General features: G+C 43.3%; 1 protein-coding gene across 1 annotated transcript; it reads right to left on the bottom strand.

Annotated features, from left to right (window-relative positions):
* Positions 1–429: 429 nt before the first annotated feature.
* LOC126522144 (uncharacterized) lies at positions 430–26,934 on the bottom strand. The gene is made up of 11 exons (XM_072285836.1): positions 24,475–26,934; positions 23,972–24,063; positions 20,764–21,124; positions 16,022–16,102; positions 12,090–12,137; positions 11,854–11,910; positions 9,889–9,996; positions 7,216–7,257; positions 5,074–5,156; positions 4,352–4,574; positions 430–592 (listed from the first exon to the last, which is right to left on the bottom strand). Exons 1-11 carry the CDS (start codon positions 24,656–24,658, stop codon positions 483–485), a joined length of 1,389 nt encoding a protein of 462 aa, XP_072141937.1. The 5' UTR covers positions 24,659–26,934; the 3' UTR covers positions 430–482.
* Between the last annotated feature and the right edge of the window lie 170 nt (positions 26,935–27,104).

Here is a 27,104-nt window from a genome sequence, read left to right on the forward strand (position 1 = left end):
TATCGCCCCTTTTAGGAAGAAAAGATTCTGGGCACGTGGTGAACAGTTGACTGTGCCCAACGTGCCATAAAGTCTCTTGAACTTTCTACATGAGACTGGTTTAGACGATCGCCTCTAGAACCTGCGAGACATGGACAGTGCAAAATGGGTTTGCACGATAACTTATTGTGTGGACAAGATTACTCTTGCGTGTATTGCATCTACAGTACGCCTCCGCATATTGGATGTGTATATAGTAGCTCATTGTACCATAACAATCACCCGCCACCTACCCTTCCCTGTCATTACCATTTCCCCTTTCCCCAGGGAAGATAGCAGGCTAGAGACAAGCTCTCCAGGCCAACCTCTTCTCCTTTCTCTTCATTAAAATCTACTCTTCCTCCATGGCATGAGAGTATGCATTGATGTGACATCTGGAAACCTGAAGGCTCCGACTGATAGATTTATTGAACACCTTAATGTCCGTGGCTGATACACACAATTCAGCGCCGCTGCACGTCACCAAGCTTTTGTGACAAATGCTTGCGGACCATTTTCAACCGCTTGTCCGCCACCTCCTTTGTCACGTCGCCCATGTAGATGGCAAGCATCGCTGCATAGAAAGTGAAACTATTAACCTCATAAAGAAAACACAGAACTAAGCACAGTTCTTTATTACTCCATGGGCACATTCAGAAGTCACTGAAGCACAGTATGTAGGCAAAGACAAATTTAGTTTGCAAAGGAAGCCACTACTGCTTGTGAACGCATGAATTAATTTCCTTAAAAAAAATAAGTGCGCTATTATTGTTCTGCACAGTCGTGTGTAACAGTGGTGTGCTTGATTACTTCATATCTAATATGAAGCTATGAGGCATCCATGTATAAAAGCTGTTACACCTACTGCTAGTGAGATACTATCGACATGAAATGACGAACGGAGCTCCTAACTGAAGGTAAAGTCTGCGCCCATGCAATCGACACCATTGACGTGCACATACTTCCGGTTTGACCGTCCTACACAATGATGTTCCCTCTATACTGCAATATTTTAGTTTCTGTTCTGGTTCTCTTTTATTTGAAAGCGAAAGGTTATGGCAGAGTAATGACGACAGTGCAAACTGTACCACTGCGTTTCATTTGACACCAATAGCATATACGGTTTCACCGCAATGGGCAATAATACTCACCCTGTACTTTGATATTTTAGCTTCTGTTTTCTTCAATTTTTGTTCTGTCACATTCAAATAAAAGAGAGCCAGAACAGAAACGAAAAGGGGGAGCATCATCATGTAGTATATTCAAACCGGATGAGCACGCCTGCCGATGGTGATGACTGGACGGTCCACCCTAACCCTTCAGTTATGCTCTCCACTGTTCACGTTTTATTTGATGCCGATAGTACCACATTTTGCTCCATATGACTTGCAATGCATGAGCACTGTTAACACCTGACCATAATGAGCATCTTAGTATACCTACAGTGATGACAAATAAAGATATGGCTAACTATCCAAGTGCAGCAAGTTGCTGCACTAACTTCAGTAATGCATCGGTGATTGCAGCTTGCGTTCTTGTGCAAAATTGTAGTCAGAAATCTAGCGCAGTAAAACCTCGTTAAACTGTACCCGCTTAAACAGTAGTTTCGTTTTAAAAGTAGTACAGTGAAATCGCCGACTCAGTGCCCATTGAAAATAATTTTTTGTATCCGCATAAACCGTACCAGCTTATTGCGTGCATATCGGTTAACAAGTAGCGTTTCCACTTTTGATCGCACAATCACAGCAGTGCGTGGTCTCCATCGAGCAGCCCGGCAGAACACGCCTCAGAAATCAGAACGGCCTCCAAGCATCCTGTGCGTTTGCGCGTGAAGCCACATCAACATCATTTCGGCGCCACGCTAGAGAGCATTGTGGCATCGTGCAAAGAAGGACTCGCGTCATACGGAAGCTCGGATAAAAAATACGCCGAGTGCTCAGCATAGAAGAACAAATAGGCATCGTTCGTGCTATCGAACGTGATACGAAGAAGTCGGTGCTGGCACACAACAAGGATCTACTGTTGGCTACGGTGCGTGGCATTTAGAATGCGAAGTTGCTTGGCAGCGCTGCTGCGACCGTGAAGAGATGTCGGCTACAAGGTTCGACTTTTCGCCATTGTTGCCTCTGTTGTTGCCAAAGTGTCAACCAGCGACAGTGACGAAGACGACATGAAAAGCGACAGCACGGACGATTCAGGCCCGACAGTGGCAGCTGAAGCTGCGCGTTACGTCAGCCTCATGAATGCAATCGCCACGATGAGAACAGCACCCGGCAATGAAAAAGGCGCCCCGCAACTTCTGCAGCGCTACCGCCTGCATGCATGGAGAACATGCAATGTCAATGAGAAGTTTGTCATGCGAGTGCTTGGCGAGAAGAGGGGGCTGGCTGAAAAGCTGGCTCGCAGCTTCAGTAACACCAGTGAACACTTTTGATCATGATCAAGCCCGATGCGTATCAGAATTCTCGACTGCGATTGGCTGCCTCACGCATCTTGCGCAAATGAGCAAATTATGAGTGAGCCGACGACAGGCCGCTGTTGTTGCTGCTAGGCCGCCACGGCATCAAACGAAAATAACACTTTTGTTGCGCAAAGTGAATAAATACTGCTTGTTCTTTCCCCCTTTCATCGCACTCTCTCAGAGTTCAGTTTTTGACAGGTAAGTGGGCGATCTCATGCTATTTCGGTTAAGCAGTACTGCTGTTTAGTAAGTACTTTTCCCGAGCTCCGGCCAACTACGGTTTAATGAGGTTTCACTGTAAGAGCAAAATATAGAAAACAGTTGCCAGACAAGTATAGTGAAAGCTCATTAATTCGAACTTCAATAATTCGAATTTATGGATAATTCGAACTGTACGATTTTGTCTGGTCAAGCTCCCCAGAAGTCTGTGTATAAAAAAGCCCATTAATTCAAGCGCGAGAAGGTTCCGCCATGGATAATTCGAACTACGCGCCACGGTGCCGGCGGCATGGCGCCTGGCACACTGCCAGAGAAGCGCACCTCCTGCATACACACAAGGCTGCATCGCCTCCGGAACAAAGAGAACGGCGAGAGAAAGCAAAATCGGCAGAAGATCTAACCGGCGCGGGGTCAGCCAGAAGGCAGCAGCGGCTGCCTCCTCTCCGTTCTACGTTGGCCACCCAGATCCCGTCCCTCCCGGTGGACTACGCGGCCAACAGAAAGGCATAGATGACGGGGGAACTGTTCGGACAGTGGCTAGCGAAGATGGACAAAAAGTTTGAGCGTTGTGGACGGAAAGTCCTCCTGCTCGGTGACAATTGTTGGGCTCATAAGGTCAACATTGAGACGAAGGCCATTGAGCTAGCCTTCCTTCCACCTAACACTACAGCGGCACTGCAGCCCATGGACCAAGGTATCATTCAAAATTTTAAATCATTTTACCGGCGCCATTTGTTGGAGCAAATTATTTTGTGCAATAATTATCAGGTGACGCTCCTAAGTGCGCTACACATGCATGTGCGTGCTTGGGAGCAAGTAACTGCAGTTACGATAGCAACTTGCTATCGCCACTGTGGCTTCGGCGCACAAGCTCTACAAGGAGGAAACCAGCCAGCTGCGCCCGAAGACGGCGTCACCGCTCCCATGGCGGACGTTTTGGACAACATCTCCTTTGCTGACTTTGTCGACATGGACGAGAGTGCAGTGGTGTGTGGTGCGCTGACAGATGAGGACATAATTTCTCAGGTCAGAAGCGCTGAACCTGTCGCTGCCAGTGACGAGGAGGAGGAGAAAGACGACGCGCCAGTGAGGCCCTCCGCTGCGGAGGTCATGGCTGGATTGAATGCTGCCCGTCTCTTCTTCAGTTTTAAAGAAGGCAAAGAGGAGGCCTTCCGCCACATTAGCTCGTTAGAGCAAGAAGTGCTAGCTGTCACCTTCAAGGAAAAAAGGCAGGCTACGATCACGGACTTTTTAAAGCATTAAATTTCTGGCATGCCCTACTACTTCCAAATCGCCGTGTACTGTTGTTCTCCTTCACTTTTGTTAGTTCGAACTGAAGCGGCTTCCCCTTGCGGTTCGAATTAACGAGCTTTTACTGTACTATCGGCTGAAAGACCATGGTAACAATAACTCAAATAAACAAGCCTTCAACTTTCTTTTTGCTGCACAAATACTGAATTGGCCATCACATGCACAAATAACAGAGCTAAAATATTTTGTTTCCATTATTCAATGGTAGAACATAACACAAGGCAATTAATCAAAATTGATGTGCCAGTTTTATGTAGAATAAACCACATTATAATAAAAATATAAAACATGCACAAGATCAATATGTAAACTTTCTAAAGGCCACAGGAAAAAGATATATACCCTTTAGAGACGAGATTTTTTCTGGCGTGAGTGGTGGCTTTGCCTCGGTGTAGCCAAGCGAACGGGCTTTGTTCGAAAGTGTCCCCGTCACACTCCTCGTCTTTAACTGCTCTGCCGTCCATAACACGGTAGCAGCGCTTCTGCAAAACATAGAATCTGTCGAGGCACTAAACAAGCAGTCCCAGGCTTTCTGGTCCAACCAGAAGCCACTGCCTGCATAAACCTGCATTACAGAAAGAAATAATCACTCACAAATTAGAAGCACTGACAGGTCTATATCACTTTTTTTTTTTTTGCTTTATCAGAGGGCTAGCTGTCAACTCCATAACTAGTGTCATGCCAGATTTCCTTGAATGCACAATATATCACTTATGCACACAAAATGGAGAGTGTGGCTTCTCCATAGAGTTTCTTTAAAAGTTCTCACAAAAACTGAAAATTACAAAAATTGGACTTAGTGGTCGCAAACTGCTGGTGCATGTGCTGGTCTGGCTGACCAGCACACTGTTTACTGCGTGGCTTGCAACCACTGAGTCAGGCTGTGTAGTAGTTGAAAATCGCCCAACGACTGTCTTGCCGAAAGGCAGGTACAGGTAGGACTTTCATATGCATGCCTGCGAGCTGTCACAGAATAAATTCAGCTCATTCAAGCTGCAGCTGAATTGATCACTTTGTGGCAACATTCAGGCAATATCTGCAGCTAATAAATTTGGTGTGATTACCTTTCCGTCATCTCTTCTGGAGCCTATCACAAAGTCTGAGGTGGCGTGCTCAAAATCTACAGCCTCCTCACAATGAAGATCGCCTGCACAACAAAATGAGGTTTCTAACGCACAAATTACAAACAGTGTAAGCAAGAACAAAGAAATTGGTATAATAGAATTCCTAGGACTAAATAATATATTGCATAGAACGAATAACTAGCACCCTGTTATAGTAACAGAAAGGGTGGTAAGAAAATGGAAACAGTCACAGTCAGCAGAGTATTTACCCTACCAAGTGTACATTTTTTTCATAAACATTAAACGAACAAACTAAAGCTAAAAATTATTCAAGAAATAAGAAAATGAAAATTGTACATCACTTCAGGGCCTAAGGGATAAATAAATTCATAAAGCTTGCCTTTAATAAAACCAAGGATGCTGCTCAAGTACATAAACTTCCTGTCCTTTGTGTCCTAATCTTTATAGCCCTCTGGCAGCCAATTATGCAGATCCCACACATTGTGGGAATCAATGTTAGGCAAAGCATTACACAGCTAGGTAACTAGCCATCTAGCATATAGGGACACTAATGTAGCGCAAATAGAACAAAGAACACACTGGAGAGCGTAGGCGCCACCCACAACCAATTCATCACAGCCCCTACAAGACTGGAAAAAACATGCCAGCAAGACTGCAATAAATCAGGCAGCCATATGGTGAGCAGCCCATGCTGCCCCACCATATGTTCTTTGCATTTTATTTGCCATGCAATGCCATGCCACCTTCCTCAAGTATAAAAGAAAACTAGGTTGTAGTGTTTTTATATGCCAAAACCACGATCGGATTATGAGGCACGCCATAGTTGGAGACTGGGTTCATTTTGACTACCTGGGGTTTTTCAACATGCACCCAATGCTTGGTACATGGGTGTTTTTGCTTTTTGCCCTCATCAAGATGCAGCCTCCGCCGCTCGGATTTGATCCCACAACCTCGGAATTAGCAGCCCAACACCACAGCCACAACGCCACCGTGGCAGGTTTCAAGTATCAACCAACTTGCCCAACAACTTTAGGGCCGCATAGCATCATTTGGGGATCCATGAAAATGGTGCAACATGCTTGTATAGGGTGTGTGTTTGTGGCAACAGCAAAGGATGGCAAGGCAACTGATTTCTTGTTCACCAGAGATGAAACATTCAACTTATTCCGGTATGACCAAGGCTAACCTCACAGGCGGATGAACTGCGGCAATCACAAAAGTGGTGCATGCTTGCCTGATGGAGCAAACTTGCTATGCAATGCGATGTATGTCAAGCATTTTAAAGCAGTAGCTTGCACATGTGAGGAATTGTGGTAGGCTGCTATTCTCTAATGACCTGTCGTTGCTCAGTGGCTATGGTGTCTGGCTGCTGAGCACGAGGCCGCGGGATCGAATCTCAGCCCCGGCGGCCGCATTCCAATGGGGGCAAAATGCGAAAACACCCGTGTACTTAGATTTAAGTGCACGTTAAAGAACCCCAGGTGGTCGAAATTTCCGGAGTCCTCCACTATGGTGTGGCTCATAAACAGAAAGTGGCTTTAGCACGTCAAACCCCAGGATTTAATTATTCTCTAATGCCATGCATGCGCCTGTGGCATAATGGATATTCCATCAGGCTGTTGCACTGGGTAACCCTAGTGGGTAACCACCACCAGACAATTTTTGTGAAAGAGGCCCCCCAACAAGGCAAGACAGAAACTTCCAGAAATGTACCTTGTAGAAGCACAGAATGGTTTGTATTGAAATGTGCTTTTAAGGTGACATATAATGCAATTTGGCCATTCCCTTATTGGTGGCAGGGTGTCCAGATCAGTGTTACTGCCTCATCATTTCTTATTCTCCCAAGTGCTATGGATTGGAGCAATAATATTCGCAAATATTCAAGCATAAAATGGGTTTGGCTGAGGTGGGACAAGTGTAAACTGGCCACCAGTACGAAAGGTGGTCCACGTGTACAATCTGAATAAGCTGATCATGACGATGATGACTAACATGTGTTTCCTATTCGCACGAGGAAGACAAAGCTGTTAAATCTTCTGCACTGAGCTAGGTTCTACACAAGATATAAAATTGAACAATGTTTTTCCTTCACAACATTACCAGTAGCACACTATTTCTTACCTATATCTTCCAATGGTAATGGTGCCGAGGTTTCCACAGACTCTGCAGAATAACCACAAATTTATCACATATATTGAGTGACCTAAGCAGCTTCAGACATTAAAGGAGTACCGACACAAAATTTCGAAGTCGGGTTAACATGCAAGATTCATTTATGTGGGCACACATACATCGTCTGCAAAATATCAACGGCAAATACAGCTTAGAACATATTTAAAATCAATTTTACAGTATGTGTGCGCAGCCAATTGCAAAACGCAGCACCTCGCGACATCGACATCTAGGAAGGATCGTACACAACCGAGAAAATGCTACGTTACGGGTTTGCGATGTCATCGCAACGGGTCCAGCGAGCAAGTTTCTCGCCGCTCTGAACATCCCAGTCTTCTTTTTTTCCCTGGTCACGACACTGACATCTCTCGCCGCTGACAGCGGCACAAAAATCAGCAAAAATTTCTTTCCGACACAAAGTAACTCGTGCAGTAAAGCGACTTCAGAAGTGTGCATGTTATAAAATGATGCGCAATATAGTAAATCACTGGAGTGATTTTGACTCGCAAGCAGTCAGCGCAGCCCCCACAGCAATCGTCTCTGTGAAGCAGCTCGCCTGGCCAGCGTGGTTTCTCATCGCTACCAATGGCATCGGGAAAACCAATAATATTGTCTCTTATGAGCGACATAAATGTGCAGGCATTGATTCTGTTGACGAATATAGGTGCTTTATTACAAGCTGTGGGGGGGTCGCAAGGGCCATCGGCCTCGGATCCTACATCCAGAGAGCTAGGCCTATATGCCGTTTGCCAGCGGTCGCCAGCTCACCTGGCTTGCTCGTTCGCTATACCATTGGTGTGATAAGTGGCAGAAGTGGGCCGAGTTTGTGCGTGCCACTGGATGCTTAGAATGTACCCCACTGAAGAGCAGCCAGATTTGCTCATTTCATTTCAAACATGCCTGGTATAAACAAAACCAAAGCTGTTCGATGATCTTCCCCCAAGACTATGTTCCCAAGCCTGATGCTGTGCCAACTTTTATCCTGTCTTGTCTCGTGCTCCGGAATATGCTTCATTCCTTAAGCGCCCTCGACGAATGCTTCGTACTTCTTGTAGCAGTGCGTATGCATAATGATAGCTGTCGCTAGTCACACTTTCCAAGTCGCTGTTTTGTAGTGGAGCCAATCAAAAGTGGTTGACCACGTCTAATACGGTGACGACTTGCGCAACCAGGAAATAGTCATCGCTGGACAATGAAAATGAGAACAACAATGATGGCGAGGACATCGCAAAGCATGTGCAGGCGTAGCAGACCAACTAGCATCACGAATCTCGCACGCCCGCGAGCACGTCACAGTTTTTTGCGATCACGTGTCCAACTGTTTTTACATTCCTTGTTTGTCCTATCTTGCAGCTCTCTGAAACCAAAAATTGGACTGGTCACTACAGACAAGACTCCAAATAATTGCCTGTCACGCTCTGAAGCCAATGATGTTTCGTGTCGTGATGACTGGGTCATTAGCTACTTATTGCACCAGAAAAAGCAGGATAGAAAATTTTTTGTGTGATTACTCCTTTAAGGCTTTAAAAAAATCCACCAGGCTGTAAACGTGCCACAAATTTTCATCTCCTTTCACTCCACAGCCTGCATGTACAACAAAAGTTTGATGCATACTCTAATGACTGTCTCACTCATTCAAACAGATTTAAATAGTGGAGAGATTGCTGTGGTGGCTGCATCTTCAGATGAATCAATGCATGACTCAGTCACACTATGATCTCTATCATATCAGCTGCTTCCAGTGCTATTTACTTATTTTTTTTAGAAGGCTGGCAGTGAAAACACCTACTCGCAAGCACCTGTGACAGAAGGACGCAGCAGATTCACCACTACTGAGTGTGAGAGCTCTGTAAAATACACGCAAAGTACATGAAAATTACCTCAATTACATCCCAGAAAAAATGAGTTCCCATGAACCATGCTTGAAAAGCAGTGGCTTCTTTATTTCATACTGGTTAAAAATTAGGTTATTCATTCAAGAGCCATATGCCAACTGCTTTATGCACAAGCATCTCTGTAACAGTGCTTAGATAAGCAAACATAGTAAAGCTAAGCCAAACACAAGACCAATGCATGGCAGCATGGATTGTAATATCGCTAGCACCTCATACACATGAATATGCTACCGGAAGCATGTAACGTACATGAAAGCTGCTTAGAACCTTTTTTCAAAAAGCTAGAAGTTGCATGAGTGCTTTTTTGGTGTAGTGCAACTAGTGCACAGATAACGAAAAGAACCCACAAACGGTCAGTCTTGTTCTTGCTCTACATCCATGTACTAATTGCGCTACACCAAAAAAACTTCATGATGACATACCAATAAGCCCATATCTCCGCACTAATCAACTTAAGTGAGTGCAAAACCTACAAAACACATAAAGAATTTGAATTCCAGCTTTCTAGGAGAATAAATGAATGTGAATATTTATCTTAGTACCTCTTATCCTTTGCTTCCCTGTACGAACCTAAGGCACCAATAAATCTTGATAAACACCTTGCAACTCCCTTCTACAAGTTCACACTGTTTGTAAAACTTGCCCTAACAAATATGTTGACAATGCCACATACACCAGAAGACAGATATAGTAGAAACAAATCATTTAACATATAAATATTCCTCACCCAACTCTTCTAAGCTGTTAAAATTTGATGCTGCAGCATCGTAGTTCTGAGGAATCTCAGGTTCTGAAGCAACAGCAGCAGCAGCATCCTTTTGGACAGTTGCAGATTCTGAGGAATAAAAATATTCGCATAATTACTGCACCTATATTCAACGACTACACACACCCGCCATTTAGCTGATGGTTGCCTATTTTCCTTAGTTTCTCTACTCACCTGATATTAAACATATCACAGAATTTCTTGATTGCTTTTACTTGCCTATTGACACTAAGCTAGCTCTACTATATTTACTTTCTTAGCTGGGAAAATTAGGCACTGAATATGGGAAATTTCAAGCACTTTCTTGGTGTACCTCAAAGATGTTTCCAATTACAAGGTTATTAGATGTTTCCGCCATGATCAATTATGGTTTGACTTGCAAAAGTGAAAGAGTCCATAGAAAGTGAAATCGCTGCACTTTAAATAAGCAAGCACCTCTTACAAACATCATCAAGCATGCAAAACATCAATGCACAAGTGCATCAGTGTTTCACACTGCCAACAGTTTCCTTCAGGTTTGGCAATGGTGCTGCTGTTGTGCTAAGCTGTAACATGACGTGGAATATGCTGCCAAACTTATTTCAGAAACAGCTAGCACCATTACAGGTATAAATGTAAAAAGAATATGTACTGCACTGTAGTTTTCTTTTCACACAAGAGAATGTTGCATTTTCAGCCATAGCTTCATCACTACTGTTTATGTGAAATATATTCCTGATATTTATATTTTGTACAGTACAACTAAACCATGCAGCTCGATCATAGTTGAAGGAAAAAAACAGTCCCAAAACACAAAGGACAAGAAGAGAGGTTCACACCACAACGGCTGGACTATCAACTGAGCTTTATTAGAAATGGCGTAGCCCCAGCAAGGCCAGCAGAGCATGCACAGCAACAGCATCACTAATCACAGAGCATGAAAAGTCAAGTTATCGCATCTGTCGTGACCGAACTAAAAAGGCTAATTCTTTTTCAAGTAAGCGCAATGAGGTTGTACTAATTCAGCCGTCATTAGTACGACCTCGGTGCGCTTACTTGAGAAAGAATTAGCCTTTTTAGTTCGGTCACGACAGATGCGATAACTTGACTTTTCATGCTCTGTGATTAGTGATGCTGTTGCTGTGCATGCTCTGCTGGCCTTGCTGGGACTACGCCATTTCTAATAAAGCTCAGTTGATAGTCCAGCCGTTGTGGTGTGAACCTCTCTTCTTGTCCTTTGTGTTTTGGGACTTATTTTTCCTTCAATTATGTACCAATTGGCCCGAATTTCAACCCTTCTGCATCTTAGTAAAAGCCCTACGAAGAAAGTATGCAGATAACTTATGAAATTTAGAACTGAAATGCAAAGTTAAAATAAAGGGGAAGCGTTTGTTATTATATTCATCTCCTCAAAAAAGAAGGAAATGAAAGTCGAAAAACTTGCCACCAATGGAAGAAAAACACACAACCTGAGCATCACGTGTACAAGGCTATACAAAATTGAAGTTGTGCATGGCAGCTGTCCTTTATAGAAAATTAAGCAGAGTTGGCAGGTTGGCATCTGCAGTTCTTTCAAGTGCCCCGAATTGCAAGTACTATATGTGTTCCTCCAGGGAAGGAAAAGTAACCACTGAAAACTAACATATAGCACACTACAGTGCAAACTTGCTGCAAATAGCATGTGCCCCTCATTCCTCCTTCCTCAACTGCCTCCCACTCGGATTCTTCCTTTGTGCTCGCAGTCAGGAAAATCAAGTAACCTTACACAAGAGCAGAACAGTAACGGATGCACAAAAAAGAATAAATGTGCACCAGTTGAGACTGTGACAAACAAAAGTTGGAAAAAAAGTTGTAAACAGCTGCCTGTTTGGTCTGCCATGTTGACCTACCACTTTAGCATTGCATAATACAATGTAAGCTCCAAGCTAAAGCATGGACGTTACTTACCTCTCTGGGCCAACTCCTCTGAGACGGTGGGCCTATGAAGTGGGAGTCTTGCACGTCCTACAGAAAGGGAATACTTGTGAGCTACGTCAAGAAATTAGACGGCCGTGGGAAAAAAAACCCTCTACAGTAGCTTAGGTACCATCAGTGTGCTGGGCATGCATGGCTTCAGTGAACACAACATAACAGGATGAGTACTGCATAATGCAAATCGCCTGTATTATTAGACAATGACTTACCCGTCTGACAGTGCACCCTTGGTGCTGGCACAACGCGGGTTGTGGACCCTAGAATATCAAAACACAAACTGCTGAAAGACCATATAGGAACAAACACTGTTATTACAAATACATTCCTGCAATGCGACATCATTACTAAAGTGATCACAAAGCAAGTGCCTTTATTGCATTTAACATTACAGTGCTTGCGAAGATAAAGTGCAGATTAATAAATACCTTATGCAACCTACACAAATGTTTGCAGAAGTGGTTTGTGTGGTTCACAGCAGACACAATTTCAGCAAACCAACACATGGTTAACGAAAGTTTGGAAACTTTTTTTTATTTTGCAACTGTGTTAGAAATTTCAAGGCAATTGTATGTAAAGGCAACTTCACTTTGATTCTACTAAAGCACTGGTGTTCCCGGATATCAATTTCATACTCAGTATGCTAATCTAACCTTCAGGGGCAGAGATAATCTTAATAGATAGGGAAAAGACTGCATATGATGTAGCTTGATGCAAAAACCTCTTTTGCATTCTGGGAGCAGGAGCACAGCTGTTATCAGCTTTGCCTGGCTTTTACACTGGCATGATATACGCAATATGCTATGTCACATGATGGGTTTGCCTTGTTTCGACTCCTCCCTCTCCTTTAAATGTGAAATTCACACAGAGAGAGCCAAATTTTATTATGAATATAACGGAACAGAAGTACTTCATAAGAACCAAACAAAATGTAGTTGTCCTCAAATATGACAGTCTTCAAATTTCCTATGTAAATGTACACAACGAATGTGACAAAAAAATATAATCAACGAATTTTCATTAATTGTGCATCTCCAGACTCTTGCAAATATAGGCTCGGCAAAAGTGCTGAAGTGCCTGTGCAAGAACAATTTGTATAGCTAGCATAGTGTTATTAAATTTACTGACACTTTACCTTGGAATGCTGTGTATGTGAGCGCAAGGCTGCACATTATGCTGGATCCATATCATCAGTTTCAATAAGAGGTGCTTCAGTAAGTTGCAAGTACAGCCTTAATATGAATCCTGCACACCAGCAATTTCTCTGTAACGCAACAAATTTCTTTGGGGATAAAAACCATCTTTTTGCTTTAGAGAACTCCTGAACCACCCCTTGGGCTTGGTGAAAAAACAGTCTGCAGAAAGGATAATAATAATATTTGGGGTTTTACGTGCCAAAACCACTTTCTGATTATGAGGCACGCCGTAGTGGAGGACTCCGGAAATTTCGACCACCTGGGGTTCTTTAACGTTCACCTAAATCTAAGCACACGGGTGTTTTCGCATATCGCCCCCATCGAAATGCGGCCGCCGTGGCCGGGATTCGATCCCGCGACCTCGTGCTCAGCAGCCCAACACCATAGCCACTGAGCAACCACGGCGGGTACGCAGAAAGGATACACTGCTATAAACGTCAGTCAAATTTTCCATTCATGCACAGTGGAGCTCAGTTGTGTTGTGCATATGGAGATCATAAGCAGACCATGAATTCACCTTTTTTCTGAAACACTCTTTTCAACAGAAGCCTTCTCACTCTTTTCGGGTGCCATATTTCGTCATATAGCACATTCCCATATGAGGCTGCTGTTGGCCAATAGCAAGAAGGATGCTTAGATCAGTGCACTTGTTTCTAATGTTGCTGTATATATTTATTAACACAGTTTAATAGAAATTGAAGTTAGCAAAAATATGCTTTCGAATTTCCATAAGAATTACGTACTTCGGAAATAAGTCAACTACCGTAAAAACCGGAATATAAGTCGAACTTTTTTCAAAAAACCATTGCGAAAAGTCAACCCTCGTCTTTTATACCAGACATTGGCAGAAAAACTACGAAAGTCTTGCAACAATGGACGGATGAAGTAAAGAGCCACCTTCGCCATGGCCATGAGCAGCAGCGCGGCGTGGCGACATTGTGGCACTGCCAACTTGCGTTTACATTGTTACAAAGTTATACTGGTTAAAGGCTGCTTTTTCACATTTTGTTTCAATATGAGCGGAAGCCGACGGCAATTCATCGTCGCCTTCAAGAAAAAGTCGACAAGGTGGGTGGAAGCCCACGGCGACCTCGCGGCACAGAACGAATTTGGAGTATCCGAAAAGAGCATTCGGTACTGGCGGAGGCAGAAGCAGCAAACCAACAGAAAACGTCATTTCGTGGGCCGACCACAGAACTGGAAGACAAGGTTGCGGAGTTCGTCCGGGCGCTGCGTTTAAGATCGCGGCCTGTGACTGCCGAATGCATTCGTTTGAAAGCGGTAGAGATTGCGCGCATCTCTGGACTGGGCAGCGAGAAGCACTCGTCATCAGACTCTAGTTTGGACGACTCTGATCAAAGGCGTTGCTCTGGTTCGTAGTAGCGCTTGCGCACTTTGTGCCCTTCTGTGTACTGTACACCCGGCCAATTTTTAACAGTATGGCGCGACCATCGACCCGCATGTTTGTCAGCACCTTGTCATCACGGCACAGAGCGGTGAAATAGCGAAAGTAAGCGCACGTGTACACATGCGCATGTCTCGTTTGTTTCACCGCTCAGCGCCGTTAATAAGGTGCTGACAAGCACACGGGTCAATGGTCGCGCGATACTGTTAAAAATTGACCGGGTGCACATGCGAGTAGCATTTAAATAAATACTGTCACTATTGTGCATGAGTTGCATTTGTTTCAAGGTAAGGGTGTCTTTCGGTACTTTTGCCATTGAAAAAGATTTTTTTCATTTTTAGAATTTGTTAGTTGGGGAATCGACCTACATTCCGGTCCGACCTATAGTCCGGTTTTTACGGTATCCTCTGCTCTTGCGCGGCATAAGAATTAAACTTTGGCCACACCACTTATCAGTGTCGTAGCCGCTGAGTCTCATTACTTTCATCTTCACAAAAAACCAGCGTGAAAAAGACATGGACAAGCAAAGAAACAACAAACACGGGACTGTTTTGCAACTCTCGTTTCTTTGCTCGTCCGCACCTTTCACATACAGGTTTTTGTTAAAATGAAACCACACCAACTACCCAGCTATTAGTTTTGATGAAGAAACCCATTACTCTCAACTTGTTTTGAATATTGAACTGGCCTTGAACCATATTAAACTTAGGGTCAGACCCCACGTACGTTTGCCAGCGCGTGCTCACTCCTGGCTGCTCCTCGCTAGATGCCTTGGCAGACATCGCTTCCTACTGAGCTATTGATAGTGCTAAATTAAGAATGCACAAGTTCGATGTGGTACTATTATTCAGTCAAGCTGTTTCAGGACAAAGCCTGTCCACACCACATTGCACAGCCAGATTGGAGAACATGAGCACAAGTGCACATTCCAGCCAGTGTTGTACATGCAGCAAATGCTGCATATATGCATTACAGTTACATGTTGCTGCGTCTGCTACATAGCGTAGATACTGCGGCTGCCCCAGGGTACTGCAATGAGCCCACTAGCTGAGCTCACTGCAGCTCACTGAGCACAAGTGCACTTGGCATAGCCTTTGCAGTGCATGGCATTGAAGGAGCACAAGGAATACGAAGGGGATTAACGGTGAATTTGAATGCCAATAAGGTCACTTCTACTGAATGCATTGAAGCACTCTTTGAATGCGAGGTATTTATGAAATAGACTATATTAACTTCAAGCTCATTTCCCAAGTTCTATACAAAATTTTTCACTGTCTTTTTAACAGTACATATGCACAGGATATAAAATAAGGCTGAATGATGCTTTGAAAATGTAATCATTGCATGCTATACAAGCACTCCAGTTGGAATGTTATAGTCCAATATGATGATACATAATGGCCCTTATGCTACATCAAATACAGAAAAAAAATGCTTTCTTGAGTCATTCTTTGTTCTTTTTTCAATACACTTTACTGCGGAAAACAAAATAGTGCTTCTAATGAAGATTAAACTAGAACACACAGCAGAAGATAGAACTTGCCTCCAATGTTCGAAGGGGTGACAGGGTCCGGCTGCGCCCGTACTGACACATCGAACGATGTGGCATAGACAACTCTGCTTTCTGAAAGGTTTTTGAAGGAGGCATCTGAGCTGTCAACAATTTACCAGCACCTGAATGTCATAACTTATCATGACTGGCACCAGTAAATGACAAATGATAACTTCTATATGAAATAGTATGTACTCCACAAAGACATAATGTTTAATTAGCCCATTGACAAGAAAGCACAAGTCAAAAACAGAGAATGGAGTAGAAAACTAAGACAACATAGCAACAGATGCTGCTAGCTGTTACTGCTTGTCGTTTCGCCAATGCTAGCAATGAACACAAACATTTCTCCTAGTGCAACTTTTGCGTTTGGGAAGCACAGTTGATCCCTTATGTTTCTTTGTTTAAGCAGTGTTGATATGAGTCAAGGAAATAACAGATGTCTGCAGAGCAATAATCTCCAATAACACTGACTGTGCTTGCACAACAGTGTCAAAATACATTACAAGTTCTTACACTGAAGTGGTGGTAACACAAACATTTCTAGCATTTGTAGCAATGAGCATTAAAGGGAAGCTGAAAGGTTTTCCAGAAAAAATGAGTGAACATCTGTACATAATAGTTTTCAACCCTCCGAATTCGAATATCGTATCGAAATTGAGCGAAAGAAAGCTGAAATATATTTTATTTCGACGAAAAGTGCAGCAGCGGACACGCCGAGCTCGCACGTCTCGTTTCCGCCTGTGATTGGTCGGGCGCCTCGTGACGTCAACACTAGTGTTCGTCCGAACCAACCGCTGCCGCTACACATGAAGCGCGGTGCCACGTAGTTTGGTGCTGTTTTTCTGAGATGGTAATGGAAAGTTTAGAGAGACTGCGTTTTTCTGAGGAGTTCGGCGTTACTCCCTACATGTACGAGCCGATTGCGAAGAGCCGGCCTCTCAAAGAAGCAAACGATGCTGGTGCGAGCAGTGCTTTCGACGCGAACGAAAGCGAAGTCTTGGGATCTCCTCGTGTTGGAAATGCTCTTTGGCGAGTATGTTTTTTGCAAAGCGATCTAGTGATCTCGCCGATCTTTCGCCGATCTAGTGAGCTCGTTTCCGGTCAAACAACTGTAGTGTTGTGTTCCTGCATGCCTCCTCGTGGAACGTAAGCGGGGATGCGATCGTCGGCATTTGCGCGCTGTCCAAAGTTGTCGGCAATCTACAAAGACGGTTTAAATGCGTGAAAAGCTTCCCAGTTCATGCAGTACGTGTAGTGACTTTCATCTGTGCGCCATCCGCACACTACTCGTAACCGAAGTCGTAAAGGCGGCGAATTCCGTCGGCTACGTGAGACGGTCGGTTTCTCGCTGTGCGCGAGAGAAGGGGGGAGTGTAGCGTCCTGGCGTGTGCCGGCTTTCCAGCACATGCAAACTCTACATTTGCACTGCGTTATGGTAGCTGCCTGCAGGCTGTTTTACAACACACGTGCAAATAGAAAATTAGCGGCGCTTTGCAACGAAACCTGCATCAAGGGCGGGAGATAAACATGCACCTTCCGTTCAGCATGCTAACACGAAGGAGCTCGCAGTAAATCAAAATCCAGGTTTGGGCGAGTTCGTGAATTCATAAGGCCTTCCAACACCAGTTATCATCAGTCAGTCCGCACTCGTGCAGTCTTTGTTTTTGTTGCTCCGATCTTTTCGCGCTGCGTTTAGAAAGCCTGCTAGTGGCAAGTTGTCCTCTCTCATTCTGTGGCCATATGCAGCAACTGCACAGGCCGAATTGCAGGGCTGGCCGTATACGTATGTATCAAGCTAAGGTGCACTTGGTAATTTGATACTAGTTCTTTGCATGTGTTCATGAGTGCAAATGCTTCTTTGGTAGTCTTTGATGGCATTTGGAAGACAACATCGTCGCGGCCGCTGGTGTTCGTGCAACCGTAGGCTGCACAGAAAGCCAGCATGATCGGCCCACCACTTCAGTTGATGCTGCGCACGTTGACTACCACTCTACATACACGCAGACGCACCAGCAAAGGAATGCAGGGTCGATTGAAGCAGATTACGATGGCACGCATGCACAAACAAGCACGGTCAGGCACGGTCGCGGAGGCTGCGAAGGAACAGAACACTAGTGTTGTCACAACACCGTGGTTTCCGGTCTCCGCTCGCATCGTCAGCGTCAGCAGCAGCGTGCGGCATACGACGGGGAGCGGAGCTACAGCGCAATTTTAACCGACGATTACGTCGCTCCTAATTGAAAAAAAAAAAAAAAAATTTACCTACATGGTTTATAAGGTTCCCGCAACCGTATATGAGTGTCCTATTGAATTCGACAGACTCTTAAGCTTCCCTTTAAAGCTCAAAACAATTTCACTTTTTATCTTAGCATAGTTTGTTTCATGGAGGCAAAGTTTCTGGCCAGAAAATATGAATACTTCATAATTCAACCAAATTTGCCCCTACATTGCCTTTTTGGTGTAAGTGCAATGCTTTGAAAAGTACATTCTTAACTGAGGCACTTATTTATTGCAGTTCATCTGCATGCTTTTTCTCTGCAAAGGCACCAGCTCTAGTTGATATATTTTCACAACCACTTGCAATTCCCTTTATGAGACACCAAGAAAACTGAAGAAAACAATTTGTACTTTTCCTTTCATTCAGATTTTCACTTGGGGAACAAACAATGAAACAAATTAGCCTTGAAAAGGCAATGATCTCTGCAAATGCCAACAAGCTCGACTTCTGTGTACAGAGCATGGCTGGTGCAACATGTGCATAGCAGATGCACCAAATTTCACAGCTATACCACAAATTTGCTGCATTTAGCTTCTTTGTAGAAGGCATATCGCTTTACCATTGTGCTCTGTATTGTTCATCTATCTAGCACTCTAAACAAGAGGTTCACAGAAAGATTAAGTCGTAAGAAGAAACTTGTGGCCAACACCAAGTTCTTTATTGAAATAACGCAAAATGCAAATACGTTTTCATAAAACATCTGCTCGACCAATTGTAATAAAATTCGCTGCACTTAAGAGAGTTAAATTCTAATGATTAAGAAATTTTGATTTAGGAATATAATGTGAAAAATATTTCCAACAACAGAAGCACGAACTTTACAAATCCATAACTCAGCACCAAAAGCAGACATCACAGTTCTGTAAACTTCATCCATTAGAGCCATCTAAATCAGACAAATTTATTAAGATTTTACAGCCTATATGAATTGGTTAAATGTTTACAGGGGTTCTGCAAAAGTCCAACCCATAAATTAAAGGCACATAATACATCAACCTTGTCCCATTTATATGTCATAAGGTGAAATTTACAGAATTGTGAAATGGTTTTTTTTGTTGTCGAGTTACGAAGTTGTAAGCTAAATATTCTCATTTTCTGAATTTCTGCAATTTTTAACAATTCATATGAAAAATTGATGGCCTAATAAAAATACCCTTGCTGCAGTCCCTAGATAAACGTTTCTTATTAAATGCAGTAAACCTAATCAAACTTGAAGCAGTGGTTACCGAGAAAAATAATTTTTCTGTTCCTATGCATTTTGAAGCCACATACATAAACTTCCACTAGTCATTAACAGCATTCAAACAACAGATGTCTCAGGCTGGAGACGATGCTTCAAGAATGGATAAGAGCTCTTGTCCGACTTTTGTTGATCACATAGCAAAAGGATCTCAAGCATTTCCTACGTGTTTCCACTTAACCAAAATTCCAAACATTGCTTCAGTGCTTCTTGCTGCATTAGCATGATCAGATGGCAGTAACAATGCTAGGCTCACAAAGGTTCCTAGAATTTGCAGGACTGTCCCGAATATCAATTACAATTTCTGCGTTCCAACTTTCCCTTAGGAGTGAGCACTAGGTCCACATTGAGGTTTGACGATACTGCTGGGGGGGGGGGGTATTCTCTAAGTGTCCACTTAGTGGACATGTCCGTTTTGTCTGCTGTTGAAGTTCCGATTGGCTGGGCTGGGCTATGCATCAGAAGGAGACAGGCGACCCCTGGCCAATCAGAACTTCAGCAGCAGAAGAAATGGACGTGTCCAATAGGTGGACACTTACAGAATATCTCCCCCCAGGTCACTCTATGCCCAATGAAAGTCCTCCAAATTGCTCAAGCCTGCCTTTTTTTAAAAGTATTTTTCAGAAATGTCACAATGGAAAGAATATTTCATAGAAAAATCAAATGAGTGCAAAACTACCAATGGCAGAGTCTGTCATGACTAATTTCCACCTAAAATGCATTATTTTACACTTTAAAGCATGGTCCAGTCTTGAAAGCAGTAAATTGGTGCAATGTCATGTACTGCTACCAAACTCCATATGTAAATATTCATTTCTAAGCCATGTCTGCCATCCTGAGCTGCCCATTCTACTTCGCACCCAACACCAGGCTTTACCAAGTCAAGTGGCCTAGTCGATAGGCCTTTTCTAATACACTCAATCCTGAGCACATGACAGACTGACCTTCCTCAGGACGATATGCCACCAGACAGCTGCAACCAGTAAAGCACGAAAAACAATAATACAGGGAAAATATAACTGAAGTGAACCAGGCAACACAGACAGGAACCAATAGCCTCAACTAAACCAGAAATATGAAATATCCTGCATTTGTTTACACTGTATGTAACATGGGGCCCTAAACATTTTTATGGGATCAACTTCATACTTGGCGTGCGAATTTTCCAACAGTACAGTAATGATCCAAAATTCAAGAAATGAAAACACTCACCACTTTGAAAAAGCTTATAACAGAGTGTCTTTTGCAGCTCCATGTTCCTGGCACGAAGCTGCCGCACTTCTTCATTCAGCTCCTTGTAGTGCTCCTCGGCACATATGCAAGTGCCTCTTGGCAAGGCACTGCCTTGATCCTCAGGAACCTGCTGTGCCGAGGAGACTACTTGAGCATTTTCAGTGAACTGGGCGCGCAAGCTGTCCAGCTCATTTTGCACAGCTTGCAGCTGCAGCTGTAAAGCTGCATATGCACTCCTCGGGACAAAGTCAGACTCATCGTCCTGCAGGACTTCGTCCGCCAGCTGCAGCTCCGACCTCTCACGTACTTGAGTCCTTAACTTCTTTTGGGACTGCTCCACCTGCAGTTCAATAAGGCACAATAGATGCCCTGGCAAAATGAACGCACACCACTTTCTGCACAGAATGTAACAGTTAAGTGTAATGCAGCACGACTTTATTTACCTACCTACTGCAGAATAAAAGTAAAACACAAACAAAGCTATATACAATAACCAACTCAATGTGAAAAGCAATAAAAACAAAGCTGAAATGATATTTCTGTAGATGTGGTGCAGATGTTGTTACACTCACAAACAAAAGAAAGCTAGAATTTGCATTCCATATTTCTGCTGCATGCTAGTTAAAGGTGCTCATATTATTATGATGACGACTTGGGATTTCAATGGTACACTCATAACACCAATAATAACTAACCAATTCACATACAATAGGTGTTTCCATTACTATACAAGAATTTTGTTTAAACCGTGTGTGGCAGATAGCAAAGTTGTAGTCCATGAACCCGATTGCTCACAACGACTGCCAAAATGGGCACGACACAAAATAATTTCTGCCAATCATTGAGGGCTACCGGCAGATTTGGAAAAGTGGCAGTAGAAGATTGAATAACAGTTCATTTAATCAAAATGGAGGGCACATGCTTGAAAAGTTTGTGGCCCTTTATACGAAATGTCTCACAACTTCAAGGGTCCCAGAGAACTGGAAGAATGCCAACATTCTACTAATCCACAAAAAGGAGACGTTAAAGAATTGGAAAATTACAGGCCCATTAGCTTACTTATTATATAAAATATTTACCAAAACAATCTCCAATAGAATAAGGGCAATATTGGACTTCAGTCAACCAAGGCAATAGGCTGGCTTCAGGAAGGGATTCTGTACAATGGATCACATCCATGTAATCAATCAGGTAATAAAGAAATCTGCAGATTAGTCAGCCTCTCTACATGGCTTTCATAGAATACGAAGAGGCACTTGATTCGGTAGAGATACCAGAAGTCATAGAGGCATTACTTAATCAAGGATTAGAGCAGGCTTACATAAATATGTTGGAAAATATCTACAAAGATTCCACAGCTACCCTAATTCTCCACAAGAAGAGTAGGAAGATACCTATAAAGAAAGGGGTCAGCAAAGGCGACACAATCTCTCCAATGATATTCATTGCATGCTTGGAAGAAGTGTTCAAGCTAGTAAATTGGGGCCACTTAGGAGTAAGGATCAACGGCGAACATCTCGGCAACCTTCGGTTCGCAGATGACATTGTCCTGTTCAGCAACACTGGGGACGTGTTACAACAAATGATTGAGCACCTTAACAGAGAGTTTGCAAGAGTGGGGTTGAAAATTAATATTCAGAAAACAAAGATAATCATCAATAGCCTGGCAAGGGAACAAGATTTCAGTATCGCCAGTCAGCCTGTAGAGTCCGCGAAGGAATATGTTTACCTAGGACTCACAGGGGACCCCAATCATGAGAAAGAAATTCATAGAACAATAAATTTGCGGTAGAGTGTATACGGCCGACATACTCAAATTCCTACTGGAAGCTTACCATTATCACTAAAAAGAAAGATGTACAATCAGTGCATTCTACTGGTGCTAACATATAGGGCAGAAACTTGGAGACTGACAAAGAAGCTCGAAAAGAAGTTAAGGACCGCACAAAGAGCGATGGAACAAAGAATTATAGGTGTAGCGTTAAGAGACAGGAAAACAGCAGTGTGGATCAGAGAGCAAACGAGCACAGCCAATATTTTAATTGGCATTAAGAGAAAAAAAAAAGGAGCTGGGTGGGGCATGTAATGTATAGGTTAGATAACCGGTGGACCATTAGGGTTACAAAATGGGTGCCAAGAAAAGGGAAATGCAGTCGAGGACGGCAAAAGACTAGGTGGGGTAATGAAATTAAGAAATTCGCAGGTGCAAGTTGGAATCGGTTAGCACAGCACAGGGGCCAATTAGAGATCGGAGAGAGAGGCCTTCATCCTGCAGTGGACTTAAAGTAGGTTAATGATGATGATGTATACACATATAGATAAAGCACTTTACATGTTACTGAAACTTGCAGCACAGATTCAACCACAACTGTTTTAAGATGCATGTGGCGCATCTTAAATATCATTATTTTAATCACTGCTTTTGATATACCTGTGCATGCAGCAGCTTATGTGGGAGAACTTGCATGGACTAGAACATGAAACCTTTTTTACTATTTAGACAACTATTTGGTAATATGGAGTATGTTATGCATGCACAATGCTATATATAAGGCTTCAATTACAAAAAGGCTTGCAGTTTACATAGTAAAATTATTCTGTGAAGGCTTTGTACTGTGACCTACCATGAAAAAATTTCTGATCTCAGCTGCCAAAGTAACTAAAACATTATTAAGAATAAAATTGTGTTTGCATTCTGTTCTTTCTCCTGCAGACGTCACAAGATTTTGAATCAGTTATAAGTTCAGAGTGGGCACTCCACCCTCTCGCTTTCATCGCATTTGTCTCTTCTAGCTGTTTCTTTTGTCACCATGCAAACTTGCCCAACTGTCTGCTTTTGCCTTATCAGCACACTGTTGTCTTAGAGGCGATGTGAAATTGACTTGCAGTACATCTACAGAGTGTTATGAAGGTGGAAAGTGCTTGGTTTAAGTGAATGGTGGTGCATCACTTACTGACTTATTCCACTATCACTAATTAGCACGCGGAATGCTTGCAGGTGTTCATAAAATTTTTTTACCATTCTTTTCGCTGTAGTATGTGTGATGCAATCACATTGACTTCCGTGCAGGTTGGACATCACTGTCATTACTTTTTGAAGACGTAAGGCAGTTCAGCACATAATATTAAGTGCTCTAGCCTTCTGCCTTGCATGCAGCGAATGCAATTATCAACAAGGCATTATTACCTTTTCTTTGCTCCTTTTTCGCCCTTTTGGCAAGTCCACCAACACCTTCCTGGGGCGCTTCTCCATGTAGGCCTGCATCTCCTCCATCGATTCTGCAGATAATATAACGTTGTGGGATGCAACCCAAACACACGCAGACACAAATATCCTACAAGGCCTACTTGCATAATGTTCCTGCAAGCACGACAACGCCGTTACAATCCAAGGAAAGACGCCGCCTTTTGGAGACTCTACAGCCGTTTTGAAGCACGCCTACATGAAATGCTCATGGTGCAATCATTGTGCGATAGCGTATATTGAAAATTAAAGACTCCAAGTGAATGCACATACAGGTAATGCTACCGCCACTTTCGAGGCGTAACACACATTGTGTGAAAAGGTCTAGATAAGCTGCTTCCCGACTTAAGTTATGTCACTACGGCCGCTGCCTATACACAACGCACGCTCTTCGATCCAGGACATCACTACGAAAGGGTACGAATGGAGCTTGACGTGTCACTTACCAGAGAGATGCAGGATTCGCGCTTCATAGAAGTCGCCGTCTGTGTTGTCGTCTCCAGGCCAGTAAACGCTGTAAGATTTGGTTGGCTGGAAATCGGCAACGTTCTTGGGCTTGAAGTCGCTTATGGCGCAGTGCTTGACGACAGCCGTCTTGCCATCGAATTCGTATTGCACGAACGCAAACATTGTCACGCAGCTCAGGTCAGTGGCGGCAAGCTAGGAGGCACGGGCGAACCAAGCGAACTGTCACTGAGAGAGTAGCAATCTCCACGTGTTCACGTTATACCACGTGCTTGAGATGTGACGTCCTATTGACGACATTACCCAATGTCATGTGATCTAAGGCGCGAACATACGAAAGTGCCACACTGCTTTCGTGCTAGTGTAGCTGTTTGCGGGACGCACAATAGAGCCTTTTCATTCAAAACGCGTGCTAAATAATGTGAAACAGGTGTCCACACTAAATGAGCCACCATGATGCCGTTATAAGGTTAGGAAATGTTGGCTGCACTTTCTTAATCTTTCTTTTTTAATGCAGACTTTCGTTACATCTGCGTCAAAAGTTAATTTTGCACGACGAACGGGAAGTTTCCGAGAATTACATGCAAGATAGATTAAAACGGCAAGGTGAGTGGGTGTAATAAAAGCGAGATGAATTTTTTTTTTTTTTTTTTCTAAATTCGGTATTCGTATCATATTGCATAACGGGTCACTCTGTATATATGGCATTGTATATACCCCATGATTTTCTTATACATTTACGTTTATCTCAATTGACAACAGCGACAATAGCTAATAATAATAGGGAAAATGCAATTATTCTGTGGAAGTGGAATTGCCACGTCGTGAAATTACTCCTTTGAAAGTTGGCAGTGAACACTTTTTAGGGCGCTGCACGTGTACACTGATGCAGCTGGACACAAAAGTGAAGACAACTTTTATGCTTGGCACACATTTGCAGTCACAACTTGCTTGCTCTTTTCTGCATTATTTCACTTTTGGTAAGCTACATGGTGTTTCGATCGTGAATCCTCGAAATATTTTAATTGTGAAGCGTGCGGCGCTTGAAGCACGATTGACTGTCGACCTACGCTGCGTTGGATGCGCCCAGTTACCATCCTCAAACACATCTTTTCTTCCTGCTTCCCTTCCTTTCTTTCTTGTTCCTGCGTTTTTTTTCTTATTTTTTTTAATTTCCTTAATTAATATTGCGGTCTTCTAGTTCGTTGTCCTCCCGAAAAAACCCTGGCTTAATTCCCAGTCCCGCGGTTGTTGTTATAGCGCACGGGCTAGTCTAGCTTCGGGGTTTTGACGGTTGTTAATCTGTAACTTTTCCATATATGGTCATGCACAAGCTTCTACAGCGATTCTTTAAAACTGATGGTAGCGCTAAAAAGGACGAACACACGGTGAAAAGACGACACGACGACGAGGAAACGCTACTCACAATTGGTTTATTTTTTGAAAAGGGTTCAATATTTAAGAGCTATTCAATATTCTAGAGCGAACAACTAACATTTTAAAATATGAACCAAGCTTAGTTCTTGCAAGCCAAGAGCAATAATGCATAGTGCTTCATGCTTGAGTGTTTGTACAAAACATGCGAATACTTATGCGTGATACGGAGGTATACAATCCTACGACTTATACAAGTGGACATTCAGGAAGCTGTTTATACAGCGAGATATAGCAATGCATATGCTGCTGTGACGGTCCCGACTCCCCCTATTTCATTAATGATGGAACTTGTGTTGGGAAGAATTGATTATACGAGAGTACAGCGCTGTAGTTATATGTATGTATTAGAGTGCTGCAACTTATGATGATCGGCAAAAGTGCTGGAAAGCGTTTAGAGCACCCTGCACATGTATCTTGACTTCTGTGATTTCCGCCAACATCGCATAATCTACAGAACGCAGATCAAAAGTCATGTAAAAGAACTATAAAGGATGACTTATAATTTCGGTATAGTGTGGATAATTACACTGATATCCACAAGTGTGCTGAATCGGGCTGGTTCATCCCACGCACAGTGGGAATCAATGTTATGCGAAACATTTGCATGTAGCGGGCTCGTTTGGGATTGCGCAAAGCGTTACCAGGTACATATTTGTGTAATACAAATAGCTCTGTGTCTGACAGGAGCGTGCGTATTACGACATCAGCAAGACGACGGTGACGACCATCGCGTGACGACGACGGCATGATTTCGACGTGAGCTTATACGACATGCCGATTGTTGGTTTCAACACAGGTATACTAGACGAGCGTAAGAGAGAGAAACGCTAATAAGTGGCCGCATCAGCCTAAGTACAGGGTCCTGAATATTTCGCTGCGCGTGTTCTCAAAAAGGTTTTGTGCTCATCCCTGCACTGTTCTTGCTCAAATTTTGCAAAACGATCGCATTTTTGCATCGAATTCATTTAGTATAACACTTCGCACATTTACTTGTTTGGTTTTTATGAAAAAAAGTGCAAATATACTGCACATATGAGAATGCAAGCTGTTGCCGTCACTGCGCAAGCATAAACTTGTGTCGCCGCCTGCCGTCAGATGCAGAAAGCAGCGTTTCAAGGAGGGCATTCGCCTATCCTAGGAGTGGGCAACGCGCGGAAGCCCTCCCTGAAACGCT

Source organism: Dermacentor andersoni, unplaced genomic scaffold (genome assembly GCF_023375885.2).
Source record: "Dermacentor andersoni unplaced genomic scaffold, qqDerAnde1_hic_scaffold ctg00000175.1, whole genome shotgun sequence".
NCBI classification, from domain to species: Eukaryota; Metazoa; Arthropoda; class Arachnida; order Ixodida; family Ixodidae; genus Dermacentor; species Dermacentor andersoni.

Excerpts from the sequence above, each read along its gene's own strand:
- LOC126522144 (XM_072285836.1), bottom strand. The coding sequence starts at position 24,658 with ATGTTTGCGTTCGTGCAATACGAATTCGATGGCAAGACGGCTGTCGTC. Across the intron at positions 16,103-20,763 it reads TTATAAGCTTTTTCAAAGTG|AAAGCAGAGTTGTCTATGCC; the intron begins GTGAGTGTTTTC and ends AAAACCTTTCAG. Across the intron at positions 7,258-9,888 it reads TAACAGCTTAGAAGAGTTGG|AGTCTGTGGAAACCTCGGCA; the intron begins GTGAGGAATATT and ends GTTATTCTGCAG.